General features: G+C 43.2%; 2 protein-coding genes across 6 annotated transcripts in view; one reads left to right on the plus strand and one right to left on the minus strand.

Moving 5' to 3' along the window:
* tmcc3 (transmembrane and coiled-coil domain family 3) overlaps positions 1 to 15911 on the minus strand; it is a 129262-nt gene that overhangs the window by 5834 nt on the left and 107517 nt on the right. For 3 of the 4 annotated variants that reach the window (XM_072562362.1, XM_072562361.1, XM_072562365.1), the window contains exons 2-3: positions 7010 to 7923; positions 3749 to 3884 (exon numbers count right to left, since the gene is read on the minus strand). In XM_072562362.1, coding sequence (XP_072418463.1) covers positions 3749 to 3884; positions 7010 to 7923 — 1050 coding nt within the window. Of the gene's footprint in view, positions 1 to 3748; positions 3885 to 7009; positions 7924 to 14172; positions 14299 to 15911 lie in introns of those variants that run through there. The other variant, XM_072562363.1, reaches the window with a different exon arrangement.
* Positions 1 to 15911, plus strand: part of LOC140466764 (uncharacterized) — a 28491-nt gene that overhangs the window by 3465 nt on the left and 9115 nt on the right. The window contains exons 4-6 of one of the 2 annotated variants that reach the window (XM_072562366.1): positions 1267 to 1379; positions 13424 to 13516; positions 14221 to 14485. In XM_072562366.1, coding sequence (XP_072418467.1) covers positions 1267 to 1379; positions 13424 to 13516; positions 14221 to 14485 — 471 coding nt within the window. The remainder of the gene's footprint in view (positions 1 to 1266; positions 1380 to 13423; positions 13517 to 14220; positions 14486 to 15911) is intronic. The other variant, XM_072562367.1, reaches the window with a different exon arrangement.

Consider the following 15911-nt stretch of genomic DNA (forward strand, 5'->3'; position numbering starts at 1 on the left):
CACAGGTTCAAGGTGAGAGGGTAAAAGTTTAGGGGAGAAGTATGGGGAAAATCTTTCAGCCAGAGGGTGGTGGGTGCCTGGAACACACTGCCAGTGGAGGTGATGGAAGCAGGTATGTTAGCAACATTTAAGGCATATCTTGATAGATGCATGAACGAGAGGCAAAAAGAGGGATAGAAACTGTATACGGGCATAAGTAGTAGGTCTAAATAAGGATTGGGAATTGGTGCAGGCTTGGTGGGCTGAGGGGCCTGTTCCTGTGCTGTATTGAAAATTGTATTGTATAAAATTGAATTGTATAATTGCAGGCCTGGCCAGCAATGTCCACATCTCATGAATGCAAAGAAAAAAAAATCCCAAGTGAAATGAAGGCCATCAGTGGGCAGTAATCCATTTGCTGGTCGTCATATTAGGGAAAAGAGAATGCCTCGCTCTTCCTTGTGTTGTACCAAAGGGATCTTCTCCATCAGCTTGGCCAGGTAGACCATGACTAAAAAAAACACCTTAAAATGCTTTTATTACCAAAAACATGTGCCACTGAGATACCTTATATGTTGCAAAACCAGGTTCAAAGGAGAATCTTAAAGCAAGAATGTAAGGTATCCGGAGAAATGGAGGAGATCCAAAGATGTGCAGGTTTGGTGGATCAGCCATGGGAAATGCAGGGTTACAGGGATGGGGGCGGCTGGGTGGTATGCTGTTGGGAGGGGCAGTGTAGACTTGATGGGCCAAATCACCTGCTTCCACACCATATGGATTCTATGTTTCTATAGTGAGAGGAAATCTAGGCTTTCGTGCTGGGTAACTGAGAGCACAGCACCAATAGGGAATGGACAGTGAGCTAGAAGTAGAGACACAAAAAGATCTCAGAGCACTGTAGGACTCAAGGAGGGTTTGGAGACAGTGGGAGAATGAGGTTATAGAGGGATTTACCAACAATGTTAAGAAATGAGGCATGGCCGGACTAGGGATCAATTTGGGGCTAATGAAATGGAATTTGGTGCGAGTTTGGATACAAATGCCCACCACCACAACACAGCTCCAAAGTTTCTACAATCAGAGACTGGAATCCATGAGAGCATGAGTAACACAACTAAACTGACAGTCCAATTTTTTTTGTTTAAAATCTGTCCTTTCTTTGATTCTTTCTTGGTGAGTAAGAAATTCTATTTATACTCAATCAGATGTTATCGTCACCATTAACCCTAAGTTCATTCAAGCTGGAGTTTTTTTCTTGTCACAAATTTGCTTATTTCATCCTTTCAGATCCCCTTTCTTTCCTGTGCCTCGCAGGGTTCCTTCAACCAGATGGTCTTGACTGTATTCATTGACATAAGACAACAAGAGATTAGCAGCTGTCCACTTGAGAGAGTAACTTTGTAAGTAATGTTTTATCTTCGTTATCTGTTCCTCTGCTGGCTCCTGCTTATAGCAGACTGGTTTGCCATATGGAATGATGTCAACAGCATGGGTTCAACTCCTGCATCAGCTGAGGTTACTGAAAAGGTCATTCTTTCACAACCTTTCCCCTCATCTGAGGTGTGGTGACCCTCAGGTTAAGCGCCTCACCAGTCACTTCTCTAACGCCTATGGTCTTCTGAGACTCTGGCAACTTTACTTACTTCTTGCCCAGAAGTGTGATATGGGGCATGGTTAACTGCATCAAACTTCAGAGAATAGGAGTTATTTTACAGGATTTAATAAGTTAGTGACAATCTTCTGTGTCTTTTAAAAAAAAGGAAGATAGATCCATTTCTCTGTTGAGATGTCACAGCATTTCAAATTCTAAAAACCATTATGTCAGTAACATGAAGAATGGCAAACACTCTGCATCAGTTAACATCTGTGAAGCAAATAAGGAAGGTAGGATTCTGAGTATGAAACCTCTCTTCACATGAAAGAAGAGAGTGACAAATTAATCAGAAGTAAGATATGAAAATCTTCTTGACTCTCTCCAAGATCCAGAATAACTGATGGTGTTTTATGTTGGCGGAGGGAGGATCCTGTGGATAGTGCCCTGACCCATAGGCCAGAACCTCTGTATTCAAGTCCCATTTCAGGATTTGTAGGTTACATTGGACGTGTGTTCATCTCATGACCAAATAGGTCAGTCATCAACTTGTAACTCATGAAGGCAAACTCTGAGACTAGGAGAGTCTCCTGTTCAGCAGAAGTCAATTGCTAATCAATATTATACTTCACCAAAACATGAACCAATCCAATTGGAAAATCCTAGATACCAGTGTCATCTTAGAATATGGCACCTGAAGGAGGAGTATGTTGACACTCAACACCATATTGGAATGGTCGGTAAATGGCACACTAGTTTTCCTCCAGAAATGTCTGTTGTTGTTTCCTCTGGTTTGATTGTGGATCTTTGTATCTAACATTTAAGAAATCTGTAAATTATCAGGTGGAGTTAATCTAAGCAACAACTTCTGTTTGTAAGCGTCTGTTGTTGGTAGGTGCTTCATCAGGGCATCATTCTACAAATTCAACACTGGATCACTTGAGTTAAAAATCACACAACATCAGGTTATAGTCCAATAGGTTTATTTGGAAGTACTAGCTTTCATAGCACTGCTCCTTCATCAGGTAGCTATGGAGCAGGATCATAAGTCACAGAATTTACAGCAAAAGATTACAGTATCATGCAACTGAAATGATATATTGAACAAAACTCTAATGCATTGTCTGAGCTAAGATGTCACTTTTTTTTTTATAAAACCTTAAGTTATCTCAAGAATGTGACTGAAAAGAAGTTCTGAGATTTACATATTAATGAACCGAAACGTGTAACCCATTCTAAAAGATGAAAGACTTAACAGCAATCTAGGTTTGTTCAATACATTGTTTCAGTTGCATGATACTGTAACCTTTTGCTATAAATTCGTTGTCTTATGATCCTGCTCCACAGCAACTTGATGAAGAAGCAATGCTTCAAAAGCTAGTACATCCAACTGAACCTCATTAAATCCCTACAGTGTAGAAACAGATCATTTGTCCCAACACATCCACACCCACCGACTCTCCGAAAAGTAACCCACCCAGACCCATTCCTCTACATTTCCCCTGACTAATGCACCTAACCTACACACCCCTACAAACTATGGGGCAATTTAGCTTGGCCAATTCACCTAACTTGCACATCTTAGGACTGTGGGAGGAAACCGGAGCACCTGGAGGAAACCACGCGGAAATGGGGAGAATGTGCAAACTCCACACAGACAGTTGCCTGAGGCTGAAATCGAACCCAGGTCCCTAGCACTGAGGTAGCAGTGCTAACCACTGTACCGTCAGATCACTGAACCTTTTGGATTATAATCTGGTTGTGATTTTTAATTGGTCCACCCCAGTCCAATATTGGCAGCTCCACATCATCACTCCAGAAGGTACAAGGACAGGAGGCCACAAGCTTTGTCAGAGAGACAGGGTGCAAAGAGCATCTTCAGGGAGAGGCGGGGAAGAGTTTTAAGAAGGCATCTCCAGAACGTAGGACCCAGATAGCAGATGGCACAGCTTCCAATGGAAGGATAAGCAAGTGGGGAATGTCAAGAGGCCAGAATAGGTGGACAGTCCAGGGATTTAGGACGTATGGACAAACTCCAGAGACAGGAAGGAATGAGACAATGGAGGGATTTGATTAAACTGGGCAGTGGTGTGGGTCATTCTGCATGGGGGATTTATGCAGTAATATTGTAAATGTATAAACATTACACAGTCAGCAGTGTGACAGAAAGCTGTATACCTGCATGTCACGGGCTCGCTCGTAGGATTGATAGGCCACCTTTTCCTCAATGCTGGCCAGCTCCTGTTTTAGATCAATGGTCTCATGTTGATGGAGTTCTGTGAGGTCATTCAGTTGATCTTCCAGACGGGCCGACCTAACAAAAACCCAGGCAAACCTTTTAGGTGATCCACATTTAAAGAGACCATCTGATTATCAAAGGAAAGGCCTGAATTCTCATAGCACCTCCCATAACCTCGAGACTGTTCCAAGACAATTCACAACAAATAAATAACTCTGGAAGTGCTGCATCGCAGGAAATGTGCAGGTGATTTGTGCAGAGCAATGTTGGTTAAAGGATAAATCTTAGCCAGAAAATCAAGGAGAACATCCCCATGCTCAATGTTGAATAGTACCATGGGATATTTTACATTTACTTTTGACGACTCACTAATTCAGGAGCTCACTGATGCTCAAGGTTTGGGACTGGGGTTGATCTGTTACATTTACATTGACTTTTTCACTCTGCACAGTTTACTACTTTGATTCCTGGGATGAGAGTGCATTGTCTAATGAGGAAAGTTTGTACGGACTGGGCTTGCTTTCACTGGAATTTCACAGAATCATAGAAGCCCTGTAGTGTGGAAACAGGCCATATGGCCCAACGATTCCACACAGATCCTCTGAAGTGCATTCCATTCAGACTCAACCCCTTACCCTATCCCTATAACCCTGCATTTTCCCATGGCTAATCCACCTAGCTTGCAATCCCTGGATACTATGGACAGATTGGCATAGCCAATCCACCGAACCCCACATCTTTGGATGATGGGAGGAAACTGGAGCACCCAGAGGGACGCACGCAGACACATGGAGAATGTGCAAGTTCCTCACAGACAGTCGTTCAAGGCTGGAATTGAACCTGGGTCCCTAATGCTGTGAGGTGGCAATGCTAACCACTAAGCCACCGTGCCACCCAATTTAGAAGTGTGAGGGGTGACTTAATTGAAGTTTATAATATTCTGAATGGTCTTGACAAGATGGACATGGAAAGGATACCAAACACTCTGTGGGTGAGTCGAGGGCCACGGAGCATGGTTTTAAAATTCGGGGTCACGCTTTCGGTCAGAGATGAGGGAACTATCTTTCTCCCGGAGACTTTTGAACTCTCTGCTTTCGCTGGCAGTGGAGGCAAGATCATTGAATATTTTTAAGGCAGAGATGCTTAGATTCTTGTTAGACATTAGAATCAAGGGTTATTGGGGGTTACAGGGAATTTGGAATATGCAATAGAAATACAGCCATGATTGTATTGGATGGGGGAGCAGGCTCAAGGAGTCAAATGGTCTCCTTCGACTCATATTTTGAATATTCAACACCTGCAATTTCCCAGAGTCCTGAAGTCCCAGTCTGAGTATGGACAGTTTTAATCAACTTTAACTGAGTATCCTGTATTATATGCTGTGATTCAGCCCCATCATGTGGTCCGATTGCACCATTACACACTCAGAAATAATCAGGCCAAAACGGAGAGTGCCACATCAGTAGACAGGTGTCATAGCACTGGATAAAAGGAGGCTGATGTGACCGAGGAGCAGTATGACAGGAGGAACTTTCCTGACATGCAAAACCACAAGATGTAAGAGAAGAATTAGGCCATTCAACCCTTCAGGTGTGCTCTACCATTCAATGAGATCATGGCTGAGCTGACAACCCTCAATTTTCCTGATTTTGCCCCGTAATCCCTAATTCCCTTACTGATTAAACATTTATTTTAGCTTTGAATATACTTCATGACCCAGACTCGATAGCCCTCTGCAGTAAAGAATTCCAGATTCACTCCCCTATGAGAGAAGAAATTCCTCCTTTGATCTGAACATAGGCCCAGAACAAAGAGGCACAATCTTGCACCACCCTCCACCACTGCCTCAGCTACAAAGGAAAATGCTTCCCCCTATCTACCTTTAGTCGTCTTTAATGGTGCAATTAGATCTTCCCATAATCTTCCCAACTCTAGGGAATACACCTATGTGACCTGTACTCATAATTCCATGCTTCTATAATCACGCTGCCCTAGTTAAGGTAATGATAATGTTGAAATGTTCAATAAATATTAAGATTGTTTAAGTTGAGAAGTGGGGAACAATGAATGGATGTGATTTGTGGTTTGCATATCCCATGTTTTATAATTAAGTGTATTTTTTAAATGGGGTTTCATTTTTTTTAATAAGTGGAGGCATGTAAAGACCCTGGCTTCTTATGTATGCCCTTCTGAAAACTGGGGACTGAAATGAGAAAGATCGGTTTTTAAAACTAGGGATTTACAAGGAAGGCTGCATTTTTTTAAAAATAAGTAATTCGATTGTTATTTTGAACTCTTGTTTGTGTAGCTGTGGGTTCCAACAATGTGCAGCTGAAATGGAATTGAGAGGCTCTTTATAAACGAAATTTATTGGTGAACACGAGTGGTCAATAATCAGCGACAATGGTTCTCTGCCAGTCAATGATTGTGTAGTTGGTTGTCATTGGGCAATTGGATTTTGCATATTACATATAAAAATTTTAACTTTTATAATGACTCCTCCCTATAGTTGGGCAACTCCAATGTGGATGAGATCTCAGCTCAAGTTCATATAGTGAGTGGGTTACAAACAGTTTAATCCACCTTAGTCATTGGTTAGGGAGGTGGATGGGAAAGGAATTTGTGCTGGGCCTGTACATGATGGATTTGGAAGAAATATTGTCCAGATGGTTAGATAATAGATTTCGCAAAGCAGTGGAATGGTGCCTCAGACAAAATGAGCACAGACGCAGGAGGCAAAGGATACTGTTCAATGGGCACAATTCCAGAATAAGACCATAGAATGTAAGAGCAAAGTAAGCCATTCAGCTCATCAAATAGATGGCCTAACCTGCTGTTCAATTAGAGCATGGTTGATCTGATAATTCACAACTTCATTTTTCTGCCTTTTAATTAAAATCCTTGATTCCCATTCTGATTATAAATCGGTCTAGCCCTTTGATGTGAAGGACACTGCTTGTCATTGGCCACTTGGGTGTTTCTTGTCTTCCTGGTGGTGGCAACTGAATAAACATTCGTACACCTTGTGTCTCACACCTGCACACACACAACATGGGTACTAGGGAAAAAAAGCACTACCGCAGTTAGGCAGTAGTGTGGGAGTAAAGAAGAAAAAAAAATTTAAAAAATAAATCTGTCTATCTCAGATACTCTTAATGGCTCACGCTTGACAGCCCAACACTCTTCCAACAATTGGTTACCTGTAGTGCTCCTCTTGTAATGTTTGGGTCATGAGGCTAAAGTCGCTGTTGAACTGAACTTTTAAATTCTCAATGTCCTGTGATAGCTGCGATTGCGTTTCCTTCATTTCCCGGAGCTCATCCAAGATGGTGGCCAACTTGCCTGTCTCTCTCTCCAGTGAGTTGGACTTTGGGCTGGTGGTGACCCCAAAATCGGAGTTGCCATTGCTATCAGCGAAGTCACTGCCACTGGAGCACTCGTCGTCACTCAGGTACTTGGGTTTGGACACCAGCACAGCACTCCCGCTGAAGGCCCTGGGTCCAGGGTCCTGCTGGAAGTCATCCATGGAGCTCTTCATGTGAGCAATATTGTCAGCGCTGCCAAACTTGTTGCGGATCAGGATGGCAATCTCGCGTGGCTTGCTGAAGACGGAGGATGGGGGGGTCAGAGTGACACCCGGAAGGGTCTTCCTGCTTTCTGTGCCAGGACCCCCTGCGGCCCCTTGCTTGGCATTGCCCATGTCCCTCACATTGTGCTGAGAGTCCCGGAGCCGTTCCTTGGAATTGCGCGAGCCATTCTGCTCCATGTCCCTCAGTTTGCGGTGATAATGGTCAAACTTCTTCTGCAGCCCAGCAATGACCTGGGCGGACTTAAGGTTCTTCTTCTCAAAGACCTGCTTAACGCGGCGGGCCTGCTGCTTGTCAGCGCTGTTCACCAGTTTGAGATACTCGGCCACATTCGCGTCCCGGAGCTCCTGCTCGATCCGCAACTGCTCGGTGAGTTTCAGAATCTTCTGTTTCAGCTGCTCCACTGTCTGCCGGTCCCGTTGGAAGTCCAGCAAGCCGTCAGTCACTGTAAGGTTCAGGTTGGTGTCTGAGCCTCCTCGACGCATGTTTCCCGGCAAACTGAGCCTGCTCATCTCCGTCTGATCAGCCTGGAAGATAAGAGAAAGAGATTCATCAATATCGTAATCTGTACTCACCCTCAAAGCCATTATTTTACAGGTGGAATTAAATCCAATTAATAAAATCTGAAATTGAAAGCCAATCCCAATAATGGCAACAATGAAACTATCATTGATTGTCATAAAAACCCATCTGATGCCTTATAAGGAAGGGAATTTGTCACCATTACCTCCTCTGGCCTGCATGTGACTCTAGACACACAGCAATGTGATTGACTCCTAACTTCCCTCTGAGGTGGCTGAACAAACCACTCAGATCAAGGCAACACTCGAGAAGCTTGACACCATCCAGGACAAAGCAGCCTGCTTGTTTGGCCCCACATCCACAAGCATACACTCCCTCCACCACCAATACTCAATAGCAGCAGCATGTACAATCTACAAGATGAACTGCAGAAATTCACCAAAAATCCTTAGACAGCGCCTTTCAAATCCATGATCATTTTGACCTTGAAGGACATGGGCAGCAGATACATGGGGACACCAAACCCTGCACGTTTCCCCTCCAAGGCACTCACCATCCTGACTTTGAAATATATTACTGTTCCTTCACTGTCATTAGATCAAAATCCTGAAATTCTCTCCCTAATGGCATAGAGGCATACAGCACATGGACTACAGCGGTTCAAGAAGGCAGCTCACTACCAACTCTAGGGCAACTAGGGATGGGCAACAAATGCCACCCCAGCCTGTGATGCAAAATATCCATTGGAGACTAAGATTAGTGTGGATAGGTTGGCACAGACTCGATGGACTGAAAGGCCTCTGCTATGCTGTATAACTCTATGACTGTTAATGACTCATAATGAAAAACAAATCTTGTGTCTCAGCAGCCAGCAACGTCTCCCTTCTGAGTCAGAAGGTTTTGGGTTCAACTTCCACTCCTGCAAGCTAAGCCTAGAATCCAGGCTGACACTTCAGTGCAGTATTGAAGGAGTCCATTGACTCCATCTATACCTTTTGCTCCCACAGAAAGGTAGACAACATAATCAACTCCTCCCACCCTAGTTATACTTTCTTCCAACTTCTTCTGTAAGCAGAAAATACAAAAGCTTAAACACACATACTGACAGATTCAACAGCTTCTTCCCCACTGTTATTAGACTTCTGAATGGATCTTCCAAATTTCAAATTTAAATATTGATCTCGATCTTTATACACCTTCTCCGTTGCCATAAAATTGTATTCTTTGCTCTGATGTATTATCCTTCTGCACTATGTATGGTATGATCTGTCTGTACTGCACATAAAACAAAACTTTTCACTGTACTTAGTTACATGTGACAGCAGTAAATCAAATTAAATCAAATCAAATCATTCAGATGAGATTGAAGCCTTATCATTCTCTAGGGTGGCTATAAAAGATCTCTCAGCATTTTTTCAGGGAAGAGCTGGACAGTTCCTCTGCCTGGACAACACTTATTGCTCCACCAGTACCCCAAAAACAGATTAGTCCATGGGGGTTTGCTGCTGCATTTCCCACATCACTAGAATGAATATACCTGAAAAGAATTCCATTGGTTTCAAGATTTCCCACGGTCATAAGAGGTGTCATGTAAATTACAGGAGAGACGAGTTGTTAGTAGAAGAGAAGGTCATTCAGCCCACTGTGCCAGCACCATGTTCTATCCCCTAATGCCACACTCCTGCCTTTTCCCCATATCCCTGCACACCATTTATATCCAAATAATCATCCAATACCCTCTTGAATGCCTCAATTGAACCCGTTTCCATCACATGTCCAGGCAGCACATCCCATGCTCTAATTACTCGCTGTGAAAAAGATTTTTCGCACATCATCTTTGCTTCATTTGCACTGCACTTTAATTCTTTTCTTCTTTTATGAGCGGAAAGTTAATTTTTTTACTTTCTTTCATTTTCCTCCTTCACTCATTCCTCTTTACACCATCCTGTAATCCCCAAGAATGGATCATATCCAGTATTCCTAGTTTCACAACTCCTGCCAGACCATTTCTGCCTGCTCAGACCATTATTATGAAGGTGGTGATGCTGTTGTGGAGGCTTCTCAACACAAAGTGAATCTCCTGATAGGGTTTCAGTGAGTGCAGGTAAAATGACTGGAGATAATAAGCTGTGTAAACTTACTCCCTCATCTGACAGGGTCAAACAAGTTCTGTAACATTACAAACTGTGTGGTAGAAAGCTGACGTTTTCCTATCACTCTCCCCATAGCCCCAGGAATGGCTGCTTTGAGAATTATTTAATCACTGCTATCTGCCTTGAGACCTTCGACCCTTTCCTCTGTTCAATCATCATTCATCCATTAATCTCACTCTCTCCTGAAGACAGTGAAGAGACTGGGAGGACCAGCCTATGATCAAACTTTGCGTCTCATTCAGTGAGTGCTGTTCAACTACCAACGAAAGATGAGCACATTACACCCCACATCCCATGCCCACACATCCACAGTCAGCTGAAGAGATGATTTGGTGGTAATTAAGGATCGACTCCTGCCTAATGTGAATGGAGAAATTAGGCATACTTTCCTTTGAAAGGAGAAGGCTGCAAGGAGATTTGATAGAGGTTTTCAAAATGATGACGAACCTGAACAGAGTAGATTAGGAGAAACTGTTCCCACTCATAAGAGGATTGAGAACCAGAGGGCATAAGCTTTGAAGGGTGACATGGTGGCTCAGTGGTTAGCATTGCTGCCTCATAGCACCAGGGACCCGGGTTCAATTCCAGCCTTGGGCGACCGTATGTGTGGAGTTTGCACTTTTTCCCCGTGTCTGCGTGTGTTTCCTCTGGGTGCTCCAGTTTCCTCCCACAATCCAAAGATGTGCAGATTAGGTGAATTGGCCATGCTAAATTGTCCATCGAGTTGGATGCATTAGTCAGGGGTAAATATGGGGAATGGACCTGGGTGGTTTACTCTTCGGAGGGTCGGAGTGGACTAGTTAGGCCGAAGGGCCTGTTTCCACACTGTAAGGAGTCTAATAAAAAAAAGTGTTTCGAAAAGGAAGCATGTGATGTCAGAAATAAGCCTTTCTCAGAGAAGATATGTTCGGATCTGGAATGCACTGCCTGGAAGTGTGGTGGAGGCAGAGTCGGCTGGAGCATTCAAGAGAATATTGAATGGATCTTTAAGTAGAAACAACATTCAGGATTCCAGGAGCAAGGGAATAGCCGGAGCTGCAGCCTGGGCAGTGATTGTGGAAGCATTGGGCAAGGGGCTGCGGTAGGTCACATTTTTTGACATTCGAAAGGCATTAAATGAAATATCTCATGCACTTAGCAAAACTAAGGTCCCTGGGATTAAAGAGACAGTGGCAGGACAGATACAAATTTGGCCATGGCAGAGAAAGCAGAGAGCAATGGTGAACAACTGTTTGTCAGACTGTGGGAAGGTTTCCAGTCTCTCACTGCTACAAGGATCACTCTCTCTCTAATACATATCAATGAACTACACTTGCTGTTACAGGGCATCACCTCAAAGTTTGCAGATGACATAAAATCTGGAAATGCCATTCACAAAAGGCTTCAGGAGGACATAAACTGGTAGAATGGCCAGTCACGTGATTGAATTTAACACAAAGTGAGACATTTAGGGGGTGGATAAATGAAGAGAGGCAATATAAACTAAATGTTGCAATATTATACAGGCTGCAGAAACAAAGAGATCTGAAGGCATGCATATTGACAAACCACTGATGGTGACAGGCGATAGAATGGTTTAATAATGGCTCAGTGGGTAGCACGGTAGCTTAGTGGTTAGCATTGCTACCTCACAGTGCCAGGGACCTGGGTTCGATTCCAGCCTTGGGCGACTGTCTGTGTGAAGTTTGCACATTCTCTCCATGTCTGCGTGGGTTTTCTCTGGGTGCTCCGGTTTCCTCCCACAATCCAAAGATGTGCAGGCCAGGTGAATTGGCCATGCTAAATTGCCCCTAATTTTAGGTGCATTAGTCAGGGGTAAACATAGGGTGGGGGAATGGATCTGGGTGGGTTGCTCTTCGGAGGGTTGGTGTGGACATGTTTTTAGATTAGATTACATATAGTGTGGAAACAGGCCCTTCGGCCCAACAAGTTTACACCAACTTGCAACCCATCCAGACCCATTCCCCCTTCACCTAACACAACAGGCAATTTAGCATGGCCAATTCACCTAACCTGCACATGTTGGGCCGGAAGACCTGTTTCCATACTCTCGGGTATCTAATCTAATCTAATAAATAAAGCATTTAAAATATTTAGCTTTAACAACTAAAACAAAAAATGGAAACATGTTAAACTTGAAAGGAGTTCAGAAAAGATTTTCAAGGATGTTGCTGGGGTTGGAGGGTTTGAGTTACAGGCAGAGACTGAATAGATTGGGGCTGTTTTCTCTGGAATGTCGGAGGCTGAGGGGTAACCTTATAGAGGTTTATAAAATCATGAGGGGAATGGATAGGGTGAATAGACAAAGTCTTTTCCCTGGGGTAGGAGAGTCCAAAACTAGAGGGCATAGATTTAAGGTGAGAGGGCATAGATTTACAAAGTTCTTGAGGGACAACTTTTTCACACAGTGGATGGTCGTGTTTGGAATTAGCTTTTAAAGGAGGTGGTGGAGACAGGTACGATTACAACATTTAAAAAGGATGGGTACTTGAATAGGGAGGGTATAGAGCAATATGGGCCAAATGCCAGTAAATGGGACTAGGTCAGTTTGGGATAGCTGGTCGGTATGGATGAGTTGGACTGAAGGGTCTATTTCCATGCTGTACAGTTCAACGGTAAACCTTTATAGAGGACCAGCTAGGCTCAGCTATAGAATTGTGCCCAATTCTGGACAACCCACTCTGGGAAGGATCATGGAGAAGGTGCAGAGGAGATCTGATAGAATAGAACTAATGATAAGAGAATTTGGTAATGTGGAAAGAAAGTGAGATTATTCTCTTTGAGAAGTTAAACGGAACTTTGATTGGTGTTCAACATCAGAAATGGGTTTGACTGAATAAAGGAAAAACAGATTCCAATGACAAGCTAGTAAGTTATCAAAGTTCACAATGATTAGCAAAAGGACTAGAAGGAATATTTTAATGCCACAAGCTTTGATTTAAACAGGCATGGATAACAGTAACTTTCAAATTAGAATTGTGTAAGTACTTGAGGTGAAAATATTTGCTGGGAGAATGGGGACAGTGTAAAATATAGTTTTATGGAGGAGCAAATGGGCCTGGCCTGCTGCATAAATATCCTTGGACGATAAAAATGGCACAAAGATATACCATCTCTCTCTGGAAAAGGTCTGACAACAATGTGACATAGGTATGTTGTCTAAATAGTTTAAAAACGAATCATTTCTTATTTCTAAATGCTAAGCCTACAAAGGTGTCAGTTGTACCTGGGTTGGCAGCACACCCCACTCTCAGAAACATTCGAGTAATTGAGACTATCACTCCAGATGTGGGAGTACTTACACTGTTACAGACACCATCTTTCAGATGAAATGTTTTAAATTTAAACCCAGCTCACCCTATTTGCTGGACTTCAGAGATTGCAAGGGCAATGCAGCAAAGAAGAGCAGGGGAGAGACCTGGCCATTATGTATCCCTCAACAAAGGTAAGCAAAAACCGGATTACTTGTTCACCACACCTCGTTGCTAATTATGGCACCCTGCTGTATGGAGATTGGCTTCTGTGTTCCTTGCCTTGCAAAGGTGACTGGACTTGGAAAGACAGTGCTTTTTTTGTAAAGTTCTGCAGCCACACAAGGAGATCCCTAAATCCCAGTGTAGTCTTTTGACAGACAATGTAGTTCAGGGACCAGCTTTCTCTCCGATCGGCTCTAATATTTTAAAAAAACTCCAAGCGAGTCGAAAACCGATTTTGACCCCTTCCACGCTAGACCACATTAACAATCTCACATATCTGCCTTTACAGCTTTGACCTTCAAGACATTTTTTTTGTTTTATTTTCGAATTGCCAAATTAACACTTGTCTGGGTGTTTTTTTTTAAACACATCCATGTGTCAGAAACTACTCCCTGATATTGAATAAACAACAAAATATGACCACTCCAAACCAAAGTACATGAGTAAATATACAAAAACTGCAGCTAAAAAGAAAGCTAGTGCAGGAACCATGTACTTGTTATTCCTGTTTCTGATCCATGTTGTATCGAGATTCCTGCAGTAGGCGAGGGAATTGCCGAGTTAATTATTCGAGTTAAGCAGATTGTTTTAAAGAACTAAATTGTCGCTAAATATTCTTCTTTACCTTTGTTCCAAGCAGCTGGTCTTAAACCGTCCCTTTGTACATCTGCAGCTTTCCGTCCTCATCCTCGGCGAATGTGCTGCTGATCTGGGTGAACACTGAGAAACTTGTGGAACCAGTCCCTGTTCCCTCTATTACAGTGATATCCAGTACCTGCCCAGGTGCTTCATTAAACAAAAACCCGGAGCAGATATCACCACTCTGGAGTGGAGTCCGCTGGGAGCAAAACCAAATCTCAAACTACACTCCTGAGCCACCAACATTCCGTTCCGCCTTTCCAGGGTTTCGTGGTTCCCCGTCCCCTTCTCCAGTCCAGGTAATCCTTAACTGATCACAGCGGGTCAGGCAGCATCCATTGGGGAGAAAGCAAGCTAACGTTTCAAGTCTGGCATCCTTTACAGTTGTTTAGGAGAATGGTCCCAAGGATAGGACACTTCAGCCATGTGGAGAGTTTGGAGAAGTTGGGATTGTTTTCCTTGGGAAGGAGACAGCTAAGAGCAGATGTGATTCCAAATCAGGAGTGTTCTGGACTGAGTAAAGGTAAGGAAAGGGTGCAGATCAAAAGAAACAAATGCAAAGTGAGATACAACCTTTTCACTCAGCAAATAGTTAGGGTCTAGAATGCAAGGTCAGTCGATTTAAGAGGATGATTATTTGAATAGAAACAATGGGGAATAGAGAAGAGAATGGCAGTAAGTCATAATGTTATTTGGACAGCATTGCAGACTCGATGGGCTGAATGGTCTCTATCTGCCCTGTAACAATTCAGTACTATTCCTTGGGTCTACAAGCTGCTACTTATTTCTCTCATATGCCCTCTTTCATCTTCCAAAAATGTCAGCTGTGTCTCAGTGGGCATCTCTTCTCTCAATCAGGAAGTCTTTGGGATAAAGTTCCAGCAGTGGAACTTTCCATCAGGATGAAGGGCTTTTGCCTGAAACATCGATTTTCCTGCTCCTCGGATGCTGCCTGACCTGCTGTGCTTTTCCAGCACTACTCTAATCTTGACTCTAATCTCCAGCATCTGCAGTACCCACATTCACACAATCCACAGGCTGACATTCTAGTTCAGTACTGAGGCAATCTTTTAAAGAAATAGATTAAACTGAGACCTGACCACAACCCCCCATAAAAAAAAACTTCTCAGATCCTTTGGAAAAATTTCACAGAGGCACAGAATAGTTTAGCAGAGATTGAGGCAATTTGGCTAATTGTGTCTCCAATGGCTCTCCCAAAGTTTTTCTGTACATTCACAGTGCAACAGGGGCGTTTTCCCCACAGTACTGATCAATCTTTATCTCTCACTGACATCAATAAAACATCATCTGGATATTCTGTTTGTGGAGTCATGTTGTGTGTGATTGATTGTTATGTTTCCTGCAATAACTTTTGTTTTATTCATTCTTGGGTGTCACTAGCTGGACCAATGTTTATTGCCCGTCCCTTGGGAGCTGCCTGTTTAAACCATTGCAGTCCATGCGTTGGAGGTATGCAAAGAGCCTGGCTGGGCCATTTCAGAGGCAACCACATTGCTGTAGGCCAGAGGTTACATGTAGCCCAGACCAAGAAAAGTAGATTTTCTTCCCTAAATGACATTAGTGAAAACCAGGATTAGAAGAGTTAGAACAAAGAACAAAGAAAATTACAGTTTGTGAACAGGCCATTCAACCCTCCAAGCCTGTGCCGAGCCAGATCCTTTATCTAAACCTGTTGCCTATTCTCTAAGGATCTGTATGCCTCTG

This window comes from Chiloscyllium punctatum, chromosome 44, assembly GCF_047496795.1.
Source record: "Chiloscyllium punctatum isolate Juve2018m chromosome 44, sChiPun1.3, whole genome shotgun sequence".
Classification (NCBI taxonomy): domain Eukaryota; kingdom Metazoa; phylum Chordata; class Chondrichthyes; order Orectolobiformes; family Hemiscylliidae; genus Chiloscyllium; species Chiloscyllium punctatum.